Below are 21,097 nucleotides of genomic sequence, written 5' to 3'. Positions count from 1 at the left end.
GGGGTTCAGAACATGTGTCCTCGCCCTCTGTGTCCTCATCCTCTGTGTTAACAGCCTGGCCGCATTCCTTATCTTGTCTTTTTATTATCTCAAAAAGAGTTCTGCCGCAACCTCATTCCCTCGCGTTACACACTCCCATAATCTTACTCCTGCTTTATCCCATATCGGAACAGTGAATATAGCAACCGCAACTGCTACCCACTTTAGAATTCTCTTCAAGGCATGCGAGTTAATACACACCTTATATTTTTCTTCCGAGGGTATTGACCTACCCATCGCTTCCCCACAGCTCACCTTGCTCACCCTGCAACGGTGATTGATGCCGGCTCCTGCTTCCTCACAGCAGCTCTTAAATTCTGAGGGGTTTGCCACCGGAGTGATCCAAGCTGGTCACACTTATCACTGCCTCACACGGGGCACCATTTGTGGTAACTGAGGCATGGAGTCTCCATTGAAGTGCAGAAGGAAAGTCCTTTATTATTAAAATGGTACATACTTATGCTGTCGCTACCTTAGCTCTTACTTCATGATAAGCAAATCAGCAGCTAGACGGTCATCAACACTCTTATCCCACAAACAGTTCCATACCACACAGGCAGTCTCAGTGCTGCCATTTTCTTCACCACACCAGCACAGCCTGGTATCTCTCTTCGAAGGCCTGTTTCTCCTCCAAACCTTGCTGCTTCTCCAGGCCGGTGCAGAGTAGAGCTGGTGCTTCTCCAAGCCAGCACAGGACAGAGCTCCTGCCTGGCTCACCAAGCAGAGTTCTTCTGGGCAGAGCTCTCCACCTTCACCGAGCTCCCCAAACAGAGCTCTCTGGCTGAGCTGCCCAGCCAATGCTGACTTGCCTCTTAATCATTTACCAGTAACACATGATTTAACTCTTAACATATTGAATCTCCCACAGCTGTGCAGAGCTGGCACTTCCACAGTTATCAGGTTGGTCAAGCAAGACTTCCCCTTGGTGAATCCATGCTGACTACTCCTGGTGATTTTTCTTGTCCTTCACGTGCCTGGAAGTGGTTTCCAGGATTAGCTGCTCCATCACCTTCCCCAGGGATCGAGACAAGGCTGACTGGCCTGTAGTTCCCTGGGTCTCCTTTCTTGAAGATAGGGGTGACATTTGCTTTCTTCCAGTCTTTTGGCACCTCTCCCGATCGCCACGATCATTCAAATATTACCGAGAGCGGCCTCGCAATGGCATCAGCCAGATCCCTTGGCACTCGTGGGTGCATCCCATCAGGGCCCGCGAGCTTATGTACATCCAGTTTTGCTTAAGTATTCCTTGACCTGATCTTCTTCCACCAAGAGTATGTCTTCCTTGTTCCAGCCTTTCCCCCTGGTCTCTGGGACCTGGGATTCCTGAAGGCCGGTCTTGCCAGTAAAGACTGAGGTGAAGGAAAAAGGCTGAGGTACTGAATGCCGCCACGTCCTGTGTCACCAGGCCCCCCGCCCCATTCAGCAGTGGGCCCACATTTTTCCTAGTCTTCCTTTTGCCACTTGTGTACTTATAGAAGCCCTTCTTGTTGCCTTTGGTGGAGGTGATCCTTGATAACCAGCTTTCTTGGGCCCCTCTTCCTTCCAGGGCCTTATCCCATGGAACTCTTCCAAGCAGATCCCTGAAGAGGCTGAGACTGCTCTCCTGAAGTCCAGTGTTGTGATCTTGCTTTTTGTGTGGCCTGCGTGCCCCCCTCTTCCCCACCCCCCCCCCCCCCCCCCAGCTCTGCCATCTCATGGTCACTGCAGCCAAGGCTGTCTTTGACCTTCACATCCCCAATGAGCCTTTCCTTGTTTGTGGGTATGAGGGTCTGGCAGAGTACCTCTCCTTGTTGGCTCCTCTATCACCTGTGTTGGGAAGCTGTCATTGATGCTCTCCAGGAACTTCCTGGACTGCTTATGTCTGGCAGATATTGGGGTGGTTAAACTCTCTCCCCCCTCCCCTTCCCTTCCCTCCCCTGTGGACGTGAGGCTAATTCTAGCTGTCTGTAGCTGTGATGTAACTTGATTTTAGTGTATGAGGTTTCTCTTCTGTTTCACAGTTAACGTGGTTAGCAGGTAACCTTTTCTTCAGTTAACAAGTGTCTCTTACCAATGCCTGTTCTCAAATTGTAGCGGGAAGATAGAGAAACACTTTTTTTTTTTTTTTTTTCTTTTTTCAAGTTGCTGGGTATTCTGCTGATTTGTCCAGATCTTATAATTTGTGTACTTGCAGGATAGAATTGTATGTAAATCTGGTTTTATTTCTGTCTGACTAGATGATGTCAGAAATGCTATTTTGAAAGAACGGTTAGGAGCAGCAGAACAAAATTGCACTTTAACCTTATGTTGGAAGTGAAGCAGTAAGTAAACTGAACATAAGTACATATATAAATGGAAGCTTCAGATTCATAAAAACAAAAGGGGAACAACATTTGATGCTGGAAAAAGTTTGAAGAGGAATTTTGTAGGGTTTTGTTTTGGGGGTATTTTTTTGGGTTTTTTTTGGGGTTTGGGTTTTTTTGAGTCAGTACTTCTAATTAACATCAGTCAAAGGTTATTTAATCTAAACAGTGAATAGAGACTCTTAACCTGTACTTTATTAAGTTTTTATTTTGTTGTATATTGTCTTCCAGAACTTCAACACAGGACTTATGCACTTCACCTACTGGCCTGTTCTATTGAGAAGCATACTATCATGCCATATTTCTTCACCTTTTGGTTTTTTGGGGGTTTTTTTTGGTTGCTTTTTTGGTTGGGTTTGGTTTGGTTTGGGTTTTTTTGTGACTGGGGAGGAACACTAATTTTGCTGTTAGGGGGCATAGATCTCTTCAGCATGGGACCACATCTGTTGTTTCAGCCATAAATTCTTAGGATTCCTGCAGTAGTTTTCCTGTTTCCCCCATGTCTTCCTTTTTCCTTTAAAAAACAAACAAAAAACCCCTTGGTATTTATCTCGCTGGTGGGCACAGTAAGAGGACAGAGAAGGCATCTTATTTCAACATTGTGTTTGTCTTGCATAGAAGTATCCTAATGAAACAAGAATTCTGTATTTTTCTGTGTTCCTCTAGATTATGGTCAGCACCAATAAAATTTTACTGGTTCTTGACAAGTTCCCTCTACTGTTTTATATACTTTCAGGCAGTCATAATTATTTTTTATTTTTATGTAAAGCATTTGCTTGATCATTCTGGAATAGAAAAAAAGTTGTGGGGTTTTTGTTGGTTTTTTTTTTTTTTTTTTTGCATGGGTCTATCTTTAAATTATGTTTTGTGTATTTATAAATATACTGTTTATAGTTGAGGACTGTTATTAGGGGACCTGCTTACTGAAACTTGTTACGTGAAGTAGTCGGATTATGTCAGTGGGAATAGCTATTAGCAAAGGCTTTGAAGAAAAGTACAAGAAAAGCTGAGGTGGATAAACAGAGTATTTTATTGTTTTCTATATAGACAACTTTCCTCCTAATTTCTTCTGTAGAAGCTCAAGAATTAGTCTTGTCTATTTTTTAATTCTTTCTAAGGTAGCTAACAGTGTTATTTAACTTAAAAAAGGTACACGTTACAAAGTGATTAAATATTTATCTTTCTATTAATTATTAATGCATAGAAACCAGTGTTGCTAAATAAACTCGTAAGCTGTGGTAACATTTGAGGAAAGGTGTAGCCAGCTTTCTAGGGCACTCAGTGTACCCATTCAGTGTTCTGATAAGTTAGAAGTCCGATTCTTGCAGTGATCGGGTTCTAAAAAAAGTCATTCTCATCTTAATGTTCAACTTTATATTTTCAACAACTACTTGGGACCAATTTCACATAGAAACAATTTATTATTTTTATTAAAGGTTGGTGGTTTCATTTTGTTAACACTGAAATTGTAATACTTGTCCATCCTTAAGTGGGATTTGAGTTTACACAAGTATAAAGTTTCCTTGGGTTGGAATATGTATGTTAACATTAAGGTATTTTAGCTATATGTAAAGAAGTTTAGTATTTATTTAAAGAAGTTGAGTATGTAACTATATGGAAATATTTAAAATTTTAGTTTGCTGTTAAGGAATCCTGTCATTGGCTCAGCAGGGGTGTCGCAGATGAAAGTATTTCACACGGTTATGATTCAAGAGCAATTTAGGATTTATTAATGGTGTGAGGTAGATCAAAGGTTGAATTTTAGCAGCACTTAATGGTTGATTGATTTAACGATTAACAAGGTGATTTGGCAGAATATGTTCTGATTAAAATAGCGACTTATTTACAGTTTCGAGAATGACAAGATTCACGTTAACTTACTACAAGTTATTGTAAATCAAAGTATATATTATATGTGTATATATATGTAAAAACACAAAGCACACACATAAACAGCATGGAAATATTTGGATATCCAGTAGAATATATAGACATCCACTCTCGTGAAGGCAAATGTGCGTATTCAAGCACGTAGAACGGTAAAGAGGTGGATGGAAGAGACTATAGTTAAAATTTCCCTCTTCTCGAGTTTGGAGCAAATACTCACAATGCATTGGTATTTCTCAACAGACAAGAGTTGAGATTTGAGAAGAAGTCTGACTTTGCCATGGCCTTTTGTCGGCTTTGTGGGCAGACGATCTTCAAACCTCGAGGAGTCTGTGCCTGAGAGGCGTCCCAACTCAGGGGAGATGCTGGTCACAGCCCGCTGTGATCCAGGAGAGCTCAAAGGGTCTCGCTTAGAATTGCTATTTATAGGGTTTGAGATAATTGACTTTTGTCAGGTATTTTTCCATTTCAGCCCAACTCGGATGACGGAATATTCTGGTACTTTCTACCGGTTGCGCAGGCCCAGAACTTGCTAGATCTTGGAGTTCTGGTATCACCCCCTTTGGGCCACGACCCAGGTACAGATGTACTAGGCTGTCAGGAAGTATTGATTGTTATTATTGGTCTTAAGTGATAAGAGAGGGGGGCAGAAACCAAGTGTGCTAAGGGAGTGCCTTAACACTCTGGTTCACTGCCTTTCCCAATCCATTTTGAGTTGACATGTGGTCCGTTCCCAAGTGATAGGGGAGATAGGAATCAGGTGCATCAAGGGAGTGCCTGAATGCTCTGGTCCACTGCCTTTCCCTATTCATCTTGGATTGGCATGTGACCCAGGGGAGGAAAATTGCACTAAGTGGGCGGGGGGGGGGGGGGGAAGTTGCACCACCACAAGGGGTGGGTATATGATTTTTTTTTTCTTGTTAATATCTACTTATAGATATTTGGAAAATGGTTTCTTTTATGAACTCTCCCATGCAGAGTATGTTGCTTTATTTTTCTGGGATAGTTTCCAGAAACTGATGTTCATGATGCACTTAGATTTAGCTAACATTTGATAATCAGCTCAGGAGTCTATGGTGATTCTGTGTAGTTTGTATAAGCAGTTTTTCTAGAAATAAATAAAAAATTAAGTCTACCTGTGTTTTTCTGTAAAATTATGTATACGTACATACATGTTCCCCCATATGTAGTATCCCCCCATTCTGTCTGTGGCTTACTCATTGGGTTTTGTTTGGTTATTTAATAGGTAACATTCATATATAGAAAGTTTGGTGCAATTTAAGAGGAATCATAAATCAATTAATTCCTTTTCCATATATCCATCTGTTAGTAGAATAAATAACATGGGAGACTTTGCAAGATCCAAGCTTGAATGTTTGCTTAGTCCAGAAGATTAAGGAATGGCTTGCATTGTCTTGTTCAAACTATAGCCAGATTTCTACACCCTTTCTTCTTACAAAGATTTCTGCACTTCCTGTGGAGAGAGGGTATTTTTTGTTATTCTTTCTACTCCTTGTCAATCTAAGGGATGCTACAGAAATGTCTTTTTCTTTCTTTCCAGAAGCAGAATGTAACAAATAACCTCTGTAGCAATCATTTTATTCTGTATTCAAGTCTAGAAACAATGTTGTATTTATACCCATACACATGCACAATTGATAGAATTGTGAGGTTGCAAGTCATTCAAAACAAGCATTATGAGTGCGATAGTTTATGTCCTATTTGTTCTTTTAAACGCACTTAGTTCTTTTCTTAGTCCTACATGCAGTTCTTTTACATCACACTGTTGGATTCAGTGCGTATATGGATCGTACTCTATAGGCAATTCCCACCTGCTCCTATTGCAGGTGTGAAGCATTGGACATCTATCGATTTAGGCACTGTTTCTATCTTGGATTTTAGTGTATAAAGCTCTAAATTTCAGAGTTTTCTCATTAGAGCAGCAGTTCTTCACTGATGAGACATACCTCACTAGTGAGGCATTCTAGCATCAAAGATTAGGTGAGAGTGGAGCACAAAATAAAAACCAAAATGTCCTGGTTTTGGCCAGGATAGAGTTAACTTTCCTTGGGCTGAGAGGGAGCACAGCTAGAGGGCCTGGCCCGGATCGGTCGTTGGAATATTCCATATCATGTGACGTTATGCTCAGTATATAAGGGGACGTGTGCTCTCTCATTTGGGTTTCGGTTTCCCGGTCAGTTGGCGGTGGGATTTCTGGTGCGGTCGGGATCGCTGCTGGGGGCGGGCTGCGTACTGGTCCCTGGTTGGTGAGCAACTGCTGTATGTTACCCGTTTGGACTTACTATTGTTACTGTTGGTTTGTTACTATTACTAAATATAAACGACTGGCCACGTGGTGATTGGCTACCGGCCGTGTTCAAACCACGACACGAAACCAAAACACAAACCTGTGCTTGGTTAGTTTGGGCTCTAATCCAGAGCTGTGCTGCTGACTGGGAGGTGAAAACAAAGATTGGTATGAAGTAAGGTTCAGCACTAGTAGAGGCAGGGACTCTATATTTCAGTCCCTTGGAACACCAGTGTTGCTTCCAATGAGCAAAGCTGACTGAGTGGGTAGAATAGTAAAAAGATGAGGAGAAAGTCTAAGAAGGCTGGAGGTAGGAGAGGATGAAGTGCAAGGAGAAAGTCAAGGAAACATTGGTACTTTTAATGAAATTAATGGCAGACAAGACAAATAACACTTTAGAAATTCTTAACTATTGCCAACCAAAATCTGGTGATTTGCACAACAGTATTAATGTTGTTTTCATAGGAGCATTACTCCTGGTTTAAACAGAAAAGGGCATATCTTTGACCAGAGGGCACAAGGATGAAGCATGTAAAAAATGAGATACTTGCTAAGAACTTTAATGAGTTCCAGAATTCATTTCCTAAGCTGAGCTTTCAGTAAGAAAATGTGAGCTGCTTCAAGAGCCTATTTAGCTAAATTTCACCTATTTATTGGTGGCTTTTGTTTGTTTGTTTGTTTGTTTTACAAAAGGCAATCAATGCTCTTTTTAGTAAATATATATATATATCTCTCTATCAGGTAGGACTGGAAGAAATCCTTTGAGTTGCAAAGCTTGATCTTATGCTGTTGTCACATCTCTATCCATTTTAAAGCTTATTACACTGTTTGTCCTTACAGTACTTGAAACTTTTAGAACCTTGCTTTAATAAAGTTATTAAAATGTATTACCTTTTGAATGTACACTTATTTAATCTTCTGTCCTTGTTTACTCTTTTTATTAAGACTTATTGAGGTTTTTGGTTCATCTGTTTTGTGTTAGTCCATAGCTTGTGTATGCTCTGAAAGTATTTTAATGGCTGATATTGGTAATGTGTACAACACTCACAGTTAATGGCTTGGCACAGCTGGTATACTGAGGAATGCCTATGAGAGTGACTTCCCATTTTAGTTGCCTGGTTCCTAATCTTGAAGTGCAGCAGTGTTCTATTTTTCTACATACTGTTTCAAACGGGTTTTAGAACAGGTAACTGAGAAAAGCAGACTTATTCTTTATTAGGCTTATATTTGCTTTGTACCTCCACTTAGAAAAATGTATAGGAATCAAAAAAGGATTAAAAACCTCACTTTCCTAGAAGAGTGTGAAACACTCTTAATTTCATGTATGCTGGATAAAGGACAATTGCTTGGCGTTTTTGGTGTCGTGTCCCCCCCCCATCCCATCCCCCTTTTTTTTAGCTTCAGGTTAGTTTGAACTCTTGTTTCATTATCTTACACATGCATCCATCCACTGTAGAAGTTGAAAGGTTTGCATAGCTTTTATTTGGCCTACCTTGTTTCTCTTCAGAGAAAAATTTAAAAAGAAGGGAAGAAGTTTCATCTGTTTACTCTTTCAGTTCTTTATGATGTCGATAACATTTATTTTCCCAAATATGTGTTTTAACCTTGAGTTTAATTTTACAGTATCAGGTTGAAATATCAGTTCCTTCCCAGAAGAGGAAATCTAGCTATTCAGAGAGTGAAATATGGACATCTTTTAATGACAGGAAGGGAAGAGCTAGTGGAAAAGAAAGAGAACCCCCTTCTTCTCTATCTATTTTGGGAAGTGAAGCTGGAAGGGAAAAGTGACAAGGAGATAAAAAGCCAAACCAGTTTTATAGCATTTCAAAAGGTTACGTTTCTTCTGTTCTCAAGACCAAGACTACAAGTTCTTGTATGCCAAGCTATGCATTCATAATTGTTTATTGAAAACATTTCCTTGTTCCAAATTTTAACAGCAGATTTTACAACATGGAGCAAAATGCTCCAGTGTGATTTTAATCAGTTTGCTTTCTTTGTTAATCTGTTATCTATGATGATGTATATTTACAATGTGATATTATAAGATATGGTAGAAGAAATGTCCTGAGTGATAAGTGTCCTGGTTTGAGCCCAGAGGGCAACTGAGCACTACGCAGCTGCTCGCTCGCCCCTTCCCCCTCAGTAATGGGAAGGAGAAAATAAAACAAAAGGCTCAGGAATTGAGATAAGGACAAGGAGGGATGACTCACCCATTACGGGTCACGGGCAAAAGACAGACTCCTTAGGGGAAGAAAAAGAACATCAATTTAATTCAAACACTAACAACAACACTACTTAATGAGCAAAGTAGGACAGTGAGAAGTAGAACCACATCTTAAAAACACCTTACCCCCAGCCCTCCCTTCTTCCCAGGCTCAGCTTTGCTCCCGGTTTCTCTACCTCCTCCCCTCCTCCCCTCAGCAGCACAGGGGGGCAGGGGATGGGGGGGGGGGGGGGGGGGTGCAGTCAGTCCCTCACCCGTTGTCTCTGCTGCTCCTTCCTCCTCAGGGGGAGGACTCCTCACACTCTTACCCTGCTCCAGCGTGGGGTCCCTCTCATGGGAGACAGTCCTCCATGAACTTTCTCCCACATGAGTCCCTCCCATGGGCTGCAGCTCTTCCTGAGCTGCTCCAGCGTGGGTCCTTCCCACATGATGTAGTCCTCCCAGCACCAAGCTACAACAGTGGGGGCTTCCCACAGTGTCCTGGCTTTCTTCAGGCGCAGCCACCTACTCCAGCATGGGGTCCTCCGTGGGCTGCAGGTGGGCATCTGCTGCACCGGTGACCTCCATGGGCTGCAGGGGCACAGCCTGCCCTCTCACCTTGGGCTGCAGGGGGGGTCTCTGTTCTGGCGCACCTCCCCCCACTTCCTCCCCCTTTCTTCCACTGACCTCAGTGTTTGCATAGGTGTCTCCCTCACAACTCCAACTCTTCCTCTCGGGTTCCCCTTCTTAAATATGTTATCACAGAGGCGTGGCCACCATCGCTAATTGGCTCGGCCTTGGCCAGAGGCAGGTCCGATTTGGAGCTGGGGGAGCTTCGAGAAGCTTCTCACAAGGGGCCACCACTGTAGCCCCCTCCCCCCTTGCCAAAACCCCCATCACACACACACAAACCCAACACCTAAGTTATGTGACAGCTTCTAATTACTGATGCACATGAAAATTATTGTATAATCTCTGTATTACATAGTCCCGTGAGACCAGAGAAAACTGAGAAATCATGGTTCTCTTTTTTTTTTTTTTTAATTTTTTTAAAATAATTCTGTCCTCTGTTCAACGTGGCATGTGGAAAGACCTGTGAGCTAGTCAAACAGGGGTTCCTATACTTGCCGACAACAGAATGCCATAATTGTTTGAATTTCAATTTCCCCTTTCATTTGGGGTTTGTGTGCTTCACAAGTATTTTATAATTAAGCATCAAGATAAAGTATTTGAAATTAGAATATATTTCTGTATATTATATAAATACATAAGTATAATTAAGCGGCAGGAGTCCTACGTGAAAGAAAATAAAAAATATTTCTTCTGTGAATTCAGTTAGCTGTGTGGCATAGTATCCATTGTTGAAAGGTCAGGAATATGAAGTTATAAGCAAGACTTCTTGTGACAATAAGTCAAACTGAATAATTTCTGTTCTTTCCTATTATCTCATCTATCACAGTACTTATTGTGGAAAGGTGCTAGTGCTGATTTCAGTTTCCTCATATCCCAATGGCATGAATTCATCTGTTAGCAAGCTAGCATGCTCAACAATTCATTGAGGGCTCAGCATCAATAGTGTCCCAATCAGTTTTTAATTTTTCTAACCAATACTAACACCAGTAAGTCCTCTAAAATCCTATATTCAATTATTCCTAGGTAAATTCTATTTCATAGTTAAAACTTACATGCTTACAATTTAAGTCAAATATGTGTGCATATTTGCATATGCATATTTACCAGAATAAGCTTTAAAGGAACAAATATCAGTGCTACAAAAACTGCTGTTTTCATAGTATAGTACAACTTATTTCTCTAGGTTCTGAAGTACGAAAAGCCTTTTTTTGTCTTTCTTGTCTTGTTTTACAGTAGAGAGGTTCCGTGAGCATCCAGGTTGTGGTGTACAAAATAGAACCTAGGCCTGATTTGCTGAAGTGCTGAATGCTTCCAAATGCCATTGAAGTAAGCAGGAGTTTTTCACATGTGAAAACCTATATATATATATATATATCTCTCTCTCCGAGTACTTTGGAAAAACAGGTGTAGGCATCTCAAACTTGAGATGTAATATTAATGAATACTTGTGAACTCAGTCTGAATACCTTAGCGCTCTATAAGTAAAATGGAATTAATACCATTTCCTTGTCTTGTGGGAGAATTGTAAGAACCAATTAGTTCATGTGTGTGATGTGTTCAGCTTTCATAATGGTAGTGCTATTGAAAACCTCCTAAGGTTATCAATAACTATGACTTGACAGCAGAATGTGAATGGTAAGCAATATAGAAAGCGGTGGAAAAAAACAACAACAGCTGCTTATTATGTCAACGCTGTCCATCCTGTTCATGGAAAGAAGCCGAGACCTGGGGGTGGTGGTGGTGTGGTGATGTGGGGGATGGAAGGCGACCAGTATGACATAATTTGAATTAAAGACTGTCTCATAATGGATATGCACCAAAAAAAAAAGTTTGGACCATGAACATTAATTTTGCCATTTTCTGACTCTTGAGCGTTTACTTTAACAGCCTTATTGTCCTCTTGGTGTATTTTTCACGTGCAATATAGAATCATTTAGGTTAGGAAAGACCTTTAAGATCATCGAGTCCAACCGTTAACCTAATGAAGAGATGAATGGCCGCACACTAATTTTTGGTGTTTTTTCATCTACAGCAGTATGGAGCCATCTGACAGATAAGACTTTGTTAGCATGTCCAGAGTTGTGATTTATCACATTGTCCTGGTTTCAGCTGGGATAGAGTTAGTTTTCTTCCTAGTGCTGTGTTTTTGGTTTAGTGTGGGAATAATGTTGATAACACACCACTGATGTTTTAGTTGTTGCTAAGTAACGCTCATCCTAAAGAATCCAACTCGCATAGCCTTAGGAAATGATAGTAAGATTCTGTAATGTTGTGAAAGGTATGAAGGTGGCGATTGTGAATTTATAGGTTGGGAGCTTTGACCATGTCTCCTTGAAGTTCCCCATTCTTCTTTTGGATTTTGTTGAAGCAGTCAGGTATGGCTAAGAAGAGTGAAATGGAGGTGGCATTTGATGATGGATTTTTCTACTCACTATAACTTGGTTTTTAGACTGAAACAGGGAGGTTTCCAACAGTTATCAACATCTTCATTTCTAGTAAGTTGCTGAAAAACATTTTTGTTCCCCTCTAGTGCTTTCTTCTTCCATTCCTTCGTCCCTGGGCTACTGTGTTCCTAAGTTAAAATTGCAGCATACTGCAAAAGCAAAATGCTTTAGTAGAACAACAAAGCCTCAGAATATTTGTTTTTCCCACATGTTAAAAGGAAATACGTAAATAAAGGGATTTGGTTGAACTACATGACCTGCTTCCACACATGGTAGCAGCTGCCTCCTTCCAGATGGTAAATTCACTATTTACTACCTCTCTGTGAACAACCTGCCTTTCATAAACCTTGTAGTGCTTCAATGTTGGGGGCTCCTAAGTGTCCTGTGGTTGTCCCATGAGCTTGCTAAAGGGCTGCAGTGTAATAACATTCCTGCTAACAGTAGTAGGCCTGTTAGCTGGGCCTAATGATACTGGTGTGACTACTTTTCTAGTACCTAGCTTCTTCAGTGGAAAACTAAGGAGCTCTTGTTTGTAGGCTAGAGATAACAACTCTCTAACTCCCTGTGCAACTCGTTTAATGACATTCATGACCTGGCTTATGGCTCTCAACTATGTGAAGTGGCTGAAGTGTCAGGAATGGTCTCTTATGCAGCTGTATGTTGCTTGTCTGTTTATCACAATGCACAGAATCCAAACTGTTTATGATTTCGTAGTTGTGTCTTCATTCTGTTGGTTTGCTGTAATTAAGGTTGTGATGCATAGGGTTGGGGTTTTGAACATGCTCCTTCTGATTTAAACTGGCAGATGGAAATACTTCCTTGCACAGCATCTGATTGCTTTGTGAAGCATGGAAGTCTATTATTGATATTTTCAGAATTAAAAAAAAAAAAATTGCAATATAGGTAACAAGTTAGTTATAGCAATGGTTAAACAGCTGGTCATGGAAACAACTACCTAGAACTATGGTCTATAATTAGTAAGGCATCTTGTAGTTGGATCATTTCATAACCTTCTGTTGCAAGGCTACTTATGTTTTCTCTTTTGATGCATCTGATAATAGTTATTGTATTGTCAGGGCACTAGAGGTGTGATTCAGAATGTTGTTTAGTTATATTTGCTCAAAACATTGTGAAAATAGTGGGTTATTGTTGTGGTTTAACCCCAGCTGGCAACCACCCACCACACAGCCACTTGCTCACTACCCCCCGGTGGGATGGGGGGAAGATCGAAAGAGTAACAGTGAGAAAACTCATGGGTTGAGATAAAGGCAGCTTAAGAAGGAAAAAAAGGAGGGGAAAAAACCTAACCAAAACCCACCAACAAACTCAAGAAAAACAAGCGATGCAAAAGAAAACAATTGCTCACCACCAACAGACTGATGCTCAGCCAGTCCCTAAGCAACCGCTGCCCCTGCCAACCTCCATCCCCCCAGATTTATTGCTGAGCATGACATCATATACTATGGAATATCCCTTTGGTCAGTTGGGGTCAGCTGTCCCAGGTGTGTCCCCTCCCAACTTCTTGTGCACTCCCAGCCTACTCGCTGGCGGGGCAGCGTGAGGAGCAGAAAAGGCCTTGACTCTGTTAGCACTGGTCAGTAATAAGTAAAACAGTGTGTTATCCACACTGTTTTCATCACAAATCCAAAACATAGCCCCATACTAGCTACTATGAAGAAAATTAACTCTGTCCCAGCCAAAAGCAGTACAATTATCATCACTTAAAACTTGCAAAGTTAATGTTGGAAATACAGAAGTGTTCCTAGTTAGGAATAGGCAAGAAAATAAGAGGTGACTAGAAATTATAGGGATAATGTCCTTGGCAATGATGAAGGATATAAATCTTAGTAGTAGCGAGTTACTGTTTGAAATAAGTACATTTGATAAGATGTGACCAGTGGGGCAACTTTCTTTTTATGATTAGTTAGGCAAAGTTTTTTACTTTGATACCCTCCTATCCAAACTTTAATTCTTTTCATGATACTAATATTAAAGTGCACTGAAGGTAAGACAACATTTTACATCTCTCAAGGAAAAAAAATATATTTGGTGTAAAGTTGAGGGATGTTAAGCATTGCTTCTAATTGAATGCATTAAGCATTTGGCAGTCGGAAACAGCATCAAATTTAAGTTATTGATCTTGACCTATAAAATTCTAAATGGTACAGCGCCTTCTAAGAGAGCGTCCTGGGTTTGGCTGGGCTGGAGTTAGCTTCTTTCATAGCAGCCCCTGTGGTGCTTTGTTTTGGATTTGTGGCTAAAACAGTGTTGATAACACACTGGTAATTTGGCTGTTGCTGAACAGTGCTTGCACGGTGTCAAGGCTTTCGTAGTTTCTCACTCTGCTCCCCCTGCCCTCCAGCAAGTAGGCTAGAGGTGGGCAAGAAGTTGAGAGGAGAGACAGCCAGGACAGCTGACCAAAACTGACGAAAGGGATATCCTATACCATATCAAGTCATGCTCAGCAATAAAAAAAAAAAAATAAAAAGGGAAGGGGGAGTATGTGTCTTCCAAGGTAGCCATTGCTCAGAGACCGGCTGGGTGTTGGTCTGCTTGTAGGAGGTAGCGAGTGATTGCCATTGCATAGCTTCTGTTGTTTTGTTTTGTGTTTCCCCCAGCCCCCTTCCTTCACTTACTAAACTTTATCTCAACCCATGAATTTTCTTGCTTTTGTCCTTCCTATTTCCTACCCTCTTCTGCCGGGAGTTGGGGGGGGGAGGGGGGTGAGCAAGCAGCTGTATGGGTGGTTAGATGCTGGCTGGGGTCAACCCACCACAGACATGATCTTTCTAACGTTTCCTCAAGTGCTATACAGACAAAACAACGCTTTTACTGGTTGTCCTGGTTTTGGCTGGGATAGAGCTAATTTTTCTTCTCAGTAGCTAGAATAGTGCTGTGTTTTGGATTCAGTATGGGATTTGGTATGAGAAGAATGTTGATAATACACTGATGTTTTCAGTTGTTGCTAAGAGATCAAGGACTTTCCAACTTCCCATGTCCTGCTAGTGCACAGGCGCACAAGAAGCTGGGAGGGAGCAGAGCCAGAGCAACGGACCCAAACTGGTCAATAGAACATTCCAGATCATATAACGTCATGCCCAGTATATAGATGAGGGTTGTCTGGGAAGCTCACTCTCTCTCTTCTGGGTTTGCTAGCCAGGAACAGGCTGGGCATCAGTCAGCAGGTGTTGAGCAATCACATTGTACATCACTCGTTTGTCTATTCTGTTATTACTGACATTATTATAATTATTATTTAAATTTTATTTCAGTTATTAAATTGTTTTTATCTCAACCTATGAGTCTCCTTACCTTTACCCGTCTAATGTCCTCCTCCATCCCCCGGGAGGGGGAGTAAGGGGCTGTGTGGGGTTTGGCTGCTGGCCAGGATTAAACCACAACACTGGTTTAACTTGTTTTAATCAGGATGAGAAGCAAAGGAGAGCGCTATACTAACAGGACTGCAGTTTTGCTAGCGTAAACAATATCTACGCTGGTACTGCTTCTGCTGGTATATGTGATCTGTATCTGTACAGTCTATTTGACTTTCATTCTGATAGAAGTTCTCAAAGCCAACTTTCACTTCTATTTCATAGAAAAAAATGTATCTGGCAAGATTTTTATCAACAGCTAGGCTGCTGGGGTTTTGGTGGGTTTTTTTACTGTAAACTTTGCAATTTTTCATTTTTTCTTGTGTACGTTAAGCCAAAATATCACTTTCATATCTCTTCCTAAATGCTTTTTTTGCAGCTCTTGCAAGACATGCAATAACTGGTAGAATCAATAGGTGAATGGTATGACATAGTTGATAATTTAAATATTATAGAACAGAAGCTGTATAAGTTTTCCTTTTTAAGAGATTTTAAGAACAACACTTGGCTTTGCTTCAATTGCTCCCTTCACTGCTGCTTCCCTCCCCCCCCTTTGGTTGATTGGGGTAGAAAAAGATCTGATTAGAGTTTTGTAAACAAAAGAAAATTGAGGTAAGGGTAAGGAATGCTTGAATGACGAGTCTAACCTTTGCCTTAAACGGAAGTGTTCTTTTGTCATATTTTGAGTCTGTGAGTTGCTGTGCATCTGTATTTGCTTTTAATAGGTTGCGTGTTGGGTTGGGGGAAGACTTTTTTTGGCTGAAATATGGCCTGGTGGTTGCTGTCTTTTTGTTTAGGTGCAGGCTTTGATACTGTGATCTGTGTTTGTCCTTTGAGAAACAGGTCATAGCCTGAATTGAAGCCTGAGTAAGCTTAAAATACAACACCCTGAGTCAGGTGAGTTATCTCTGGTTCTGCTCGTTTCCTGAAAATGAGCAAATTGGGGAGGAAAGAAAAAGCTGGTTGTAGAGAGCTTTTGTTCTCTTTGGATGGTTCAGAGTGCTTTCCTCCTGTGTGAGTTATTTGGGGAAATGGGTTATCTGAACCTGTGAAGCTTTAAAAATTCTGTTTATTGGAAATAAGTAATTTGAGAGAGGTTGCACACATAAACATCTGATAAATTTATTTGAAACAAAGGTTTGGGATTACATCACTTTTAACTGAGAACTTTCATTAGTTTCACAGGTCTGTTCTGTGAGAATGAAGAGAAGCCTTAAATTCTAAGGACACCCATTGTTTTTTAGGTGGTATCACGGAAAACTCGACAGAGCAATTGCAGAAGAACGTCTTTGGCAAGCGGGAAAACCTGGAAGTTACCTTATTCGAGAGAGTGATCGGAGACCAGGTTCATTTGTGCTTTCATTCCTTAGTAAAACAAATGTCAACCATTTTAGGTGAGAATTAAATGTTTTCTTTTAAAACACTGTAACCTGTTCATCTGTGGTTTTAGAACTTAATACAGTTGTTTTCTATACTGTACTATAAATTGAATATTTTTTACTTTTTACCCATGTATAGCTCCTTACTAGGGTTTAATTGTTTTAAACTATGCTACTTAAAAATTCCTTTACGTGCTAAAGAATGAAAATGTGAGGAAACCATGATTAGAATAGAGAAGTTTGTCTAAAGCTGTTGTGACTACATTTGCAGTAGCATGCAGACTTCTTATTAGTAATCTGAGGAGATTGTTTTGAGTCTATTTCTTAGTTATTGCAGCTCACAGGACATACTTGAACGTCAAAGTCATAGCAAATCTGGGTGCTTCCTTTATAAAAAAAACCCCAAACAACAGGGAGAAATAAAGAGGTTATGTATTTAATAATATGAGGATTTGCTGGAATCAGCTTTCAGTATGTGTTAGAATTAGTTGTTCTAAATAGATATAGCACTTTATCAGAAATTGTAACCAGGATTATTTTACCATTAGCAAGTTATATACACTATTTTATTCTCATTTAGTGTAAATGAGGGATGTTCTGGGAAGCGCTTGAATGTTAGTAAGTAATGTGCTGCAGTGTAATGTTCATCTTCACAAAACAGGATATTGAGTCCATCTTCAGCAGTAGAAAAAAACCTTTGTCAGCTATCTAGATAACAAGAAATAAAGATAAAGCAAATTTACTTGCAAAGCAAACAGAAATACCATGCTCATGTTTGCATCATGTTGTCTGAGCTAACAGTTCATGCTTCTCAGCTATACTGATTCTTGTTTGGGAACTGGTTACTGTGTAGCAGTAATAGAAAATTAAATTATGTTAATACTTGCTTTTTAAGTGCTGTTTTTAAGAGTCGTATTAAAAATAACTTTTGCTTATTGTAGTCGGTATCAGGTGTTGAATGTTGGTTCATGTCCACCAGAAAATTGTTTCTGGCATCTCAGATAGAAAATGGGAAACTGTTAAAGACTACTTTCTAAGAAAGGGATCCTTATAATCTTTTCAAATCTTAAAGAATCTTTCTTTCTTGGATCCATTAAATATGTGAAGAGACAACTATTCAAAGGAAACTAATTTGTTTGCTGATACTGTTCTTCATAGAACAGACATGCTTTTGGTTTTATTTGTTGACTGCAGATGCTACACTCAAACATTTTTCAGCCTCAAGAATAGCAGTTTGAAGTTATTTCAGCCAAATATAGGGATGCGTCCACTGCGTCTCACAGACTGGAAGTGTCACTTTCACCAAAGCTGCTTCTTTGCTAATGGCAGCCTTCTAAAAATGGGTGAAATTTCCATCGCTCAAGAATCTCACTGATATTTTGTTTCCTAAAACTGATATTTTTTGGATTAAACTTTCCTTACATATTTCTGTTTGACTAAAATACCAGTATTTTAGGTGAAAGTTCTCCACATCCCCCTCCCCTGAGTTGGATATGGGCATATGTTCATGCAGTACATGATTGATAGGTAGTGTATGAGTCCATCAAAACTAAATTCTTTTTGGCTGTAGTAGTATGTTCTTTGGTGAGTTGCTGAGTGATATAAAATACTGGGAAGGAAAATCTTTTATCTTTTCATCTTGTCCTTCAGAATTTTCTCTGATTACAGAAGTCTTTGTATTTACTAGTCCCGTGTGTTCTGAAGAAAGGTTTCATTTGAGCTTGATTTAATAATAAAATGTGAAACACTAAATTTCATTTAGAAGCCTAATCTCTGAATAATTTACCATGGATTTTATAAGGAATCTGGTAGAAAATATGCTAAGAGATCTAGTCTAGATCCTTAAAGCTTATATTATTTTCTGACTTCCCTTGCAGTGCTATATGCTTAAAAACTTCAAATTTCATTGCTGAAGATTGATCTTAGTATACGTTTGACTGTTTCTCCCAAACAGGAGTGTATAGTTTCAACAACTGACCTGAGAAGAGAGACTTTTAAAGCAGGAATGTATCAGAATATTGACCTTTTAAAGAAAAATAGAATAAAAGTGTAAGAAACCAGTGACAGATAAATAACGCGCTCATCTGAGTTTCTCAGTAGTTAAATTTGGTTTTTCCTTTTATTTTTGAATTGTTCATGAGCTTTCTAAGGAAGTCAAATGCTAAGTAGAAACCTAAGTAGTCAGACATGTTTAACCTTTTGTACTGTAATTTGCTTGAAATATATTTAAGATAACTTGTCTTTTGGAAACTGGAGAGAGAGGTAACATGATGTTAGATGTTAAGTTTTTTCTTTAAGTGGAATTTAATTAGTTGACTAATAGTTTCTCTCAATTTCTTGTATTTTATTGCATATTTTTATCTTCACTGATCAATGACATTATATTTTCTTAGACTTCAGTTTGTGAAGGCATATCGTAAGACTTCCTCCTTTGGCGCAAGTGCTCACCGAGCCACTCTCAGTAATTTATCAGCAGTCCTGGCTAAGCGGGGAGGTCCCAGTTGACTGGAGGTTAGCAAATGTGATGCCCATCTACAAGAAGGGCCGGAAGGAGGATCTGGGGAACTACAGGCCTCTCAGTCTGACCTCGGTGCCGGGGAAGGTTATGAAGCACATCATCTTGAGTGCCATCATGTGGCACATATGGGACAACCAGGCGATCAGCCCAGTCAGCATGGGTTTAGGAAAGGCAGGTCCTGCTTGACTAACCTGATCTCCTTCTATGACAAGGTGGCCTGCTTAGTGGATGAGGAAAGGTTGTGGATGTTGTTTACTGTTTTCCACAGCATTCTCCTGGAGAAACTGGCTACTCATGGCTTGCATGGGCGTACTCTTCACTGGGTAAAAAACTGGCTGGATGGCTGGGCCCAAAGAGTGGCAGTGAATGGAGTTAAATCCAGATGCCAGCTAGTCACAAGCGATGTTCCCCAGGGCTCAGTATCGGGGCCAGTTTTGTTTAACATCTTTATCGATGATCTGGATGAGGGGATTGAGTGCACCCTCAGTAAGTTTGCAGATGACACCACGTTGGGCAGGAGTGTTGATCTGTTTGAGGGTTGAAATTCTCTACAGAGAGATCTGGACAGGCTGGAGCGATGGGCCGAGGCCAATTGTATGAGATTCAACATGGCTCAGTGTCAGGTCCTGCACTTGGGTCACAACAACCCCATGCAATGCTACAGGCTTGGGGAAGAGCGGCTGGAAAGCTGCCTGGCAGAGAAGGACCTGGGGGTGTTGGTCAACAGCCAGCTGAATATGAGCCAGCAGTGTGCCCAGGTGGCCAAGAAGGCCAGTAGCACCCTGGCTTTTATCAGGAATAGTGTGGCTAGCAGGACTAGGGAAGTGATCATCCCCCTGTACTTGGCACCAGTGAGGCCGCACCTCAAATACTGTGTTCAGTTTTGGGCCCCTCACTACAATAAAGACATTGAGGTGCTGGAGCACATCCAAAGAAGAGCCACAAAGGTGGTGAAGGGTCTGGAGAACAAGTCTTATGAGGAGCGGCTGAGGGAACTGGGGTTGTTTAGTCTGGAGAAGAGGAGGCTGAGGGGAGACCTTATCGCTCTCTACAACTACCTGGAAGGAGGCTGTAGCGAGGTGAGTGTCGGTCTTTTTTCCCAAGTACCAAATAATAGGACAAGAGGAAATGGCCTCCAGTTGCACCAGGGGAGGTTTAGATTGGATATTAGGAAAAGTTTCTTCACTGAAAGGGTTGTCAAGCATTGGAACAGACTGCCCAGGGAAGTGGTTGAGTCACCATCCCTGGAGGTATTTAAAAGATGTGTAGATGTGGCACTTCGGGACATGGTTTAGTGGTGGACTTGGCAGTGTTAGGTTAACAGACTCTGATCTTAAAGGTCTTTTCCAACCTAAATGATTCTATGATCCTAAAAATTATAGTTTTGACACTCTGCAACAGTAGTTCTGGTGGGTAAGTATGGTGTTTTTCCCATTTACTACATAATTTATTGGAAACTGTTTATAACATTCTGCAGGTTTCATAAAACTGCTGATTTCACAATTTTTACCAAAAATTATAGTCTTTAAGTAGATCAAATGTCTCGTTCACTTTTTTTTCCTGTGTATAACTAAAGGAATAGTTCAATCCCTCTGTCAGTATTTTCTTCCTTCTCCAAGCTGCTTTTCCAGATAGCTCTTCACATTTTCAAAGAAGTGTTATTACTCAGGACTGCTGTCCAACTTCTGCGTAGCTGGAAAAATTCAGGTCCTCTTGATGTTATCAATTTATATAGCTGATTGTTTCTTTGGATTATCTGGTCAAAAATATTGTTTCAATTTATGTATTTTTTTCCCTTGTACAAATGACTCTTGTGTAATAGAAATGTTTTTAAAACTGTTAACTCTCTTACATAAATCAATTATTTCTGATTTGTTTTAGAACTTGTATTGCATAGCAATATGAACAGACATGCTATCTTCCATTTTTTTGGTATGACAAGTGTGTTAACAAATCTGAGTACTAAAATATGC

The 21,097-nt window shown here is 40.4% G+C and overlaps 2 protein-coding genes across 2 annotated transcripts in view; both read left to right on the top strand.

The window, feature by feature from the left end:
* Window positions 1-21,097, top strand: part of LOC141917659 (uncharacterized) — a 198,947-nt gene that overhangs the window by 67,137 nt on the left and 110,713 nt on the right. The window lies entirely within an intron of this gene.
* LOC141917657 (ras GTPase-activating protein 1-like) overlaps window positions 1-21,097 on the top strand; it is a 93,985-nt gene that overhangs the window by 6,771 nt on the left and 66,117 nt on the right. The window contains exon 2 of the mRNA XM_074811023.1: window positions 16,472-16,621. Coding sequence (XP_074667124.1) covers window positions 16,472-16,621 — 150 coding nt within the window. The remainder of the gene's footprint in view (window positions 1-16,471; window positions 16,622-21,097) is intronic.

Source organism: Strix aluco, chromosome W (assembly GCF_031877795.1).
Source record: "Strix aluco isolate bStrAlu1 chromosome W, bStrAlu1.hap1, whole genome shotgun sequence".
Taxonomy (NCBI): domain Eukaryota; kingdom Metazoa; phylum Chordata; class Aves; order Strigiformes; family Strigidae; genus Strix; species Strix aluco.
The sequence above is the reverse complement of the archived record's forward strand: the minus strand, read 5'-3'. Positions and strand labels throughout refer to the sequence as shown.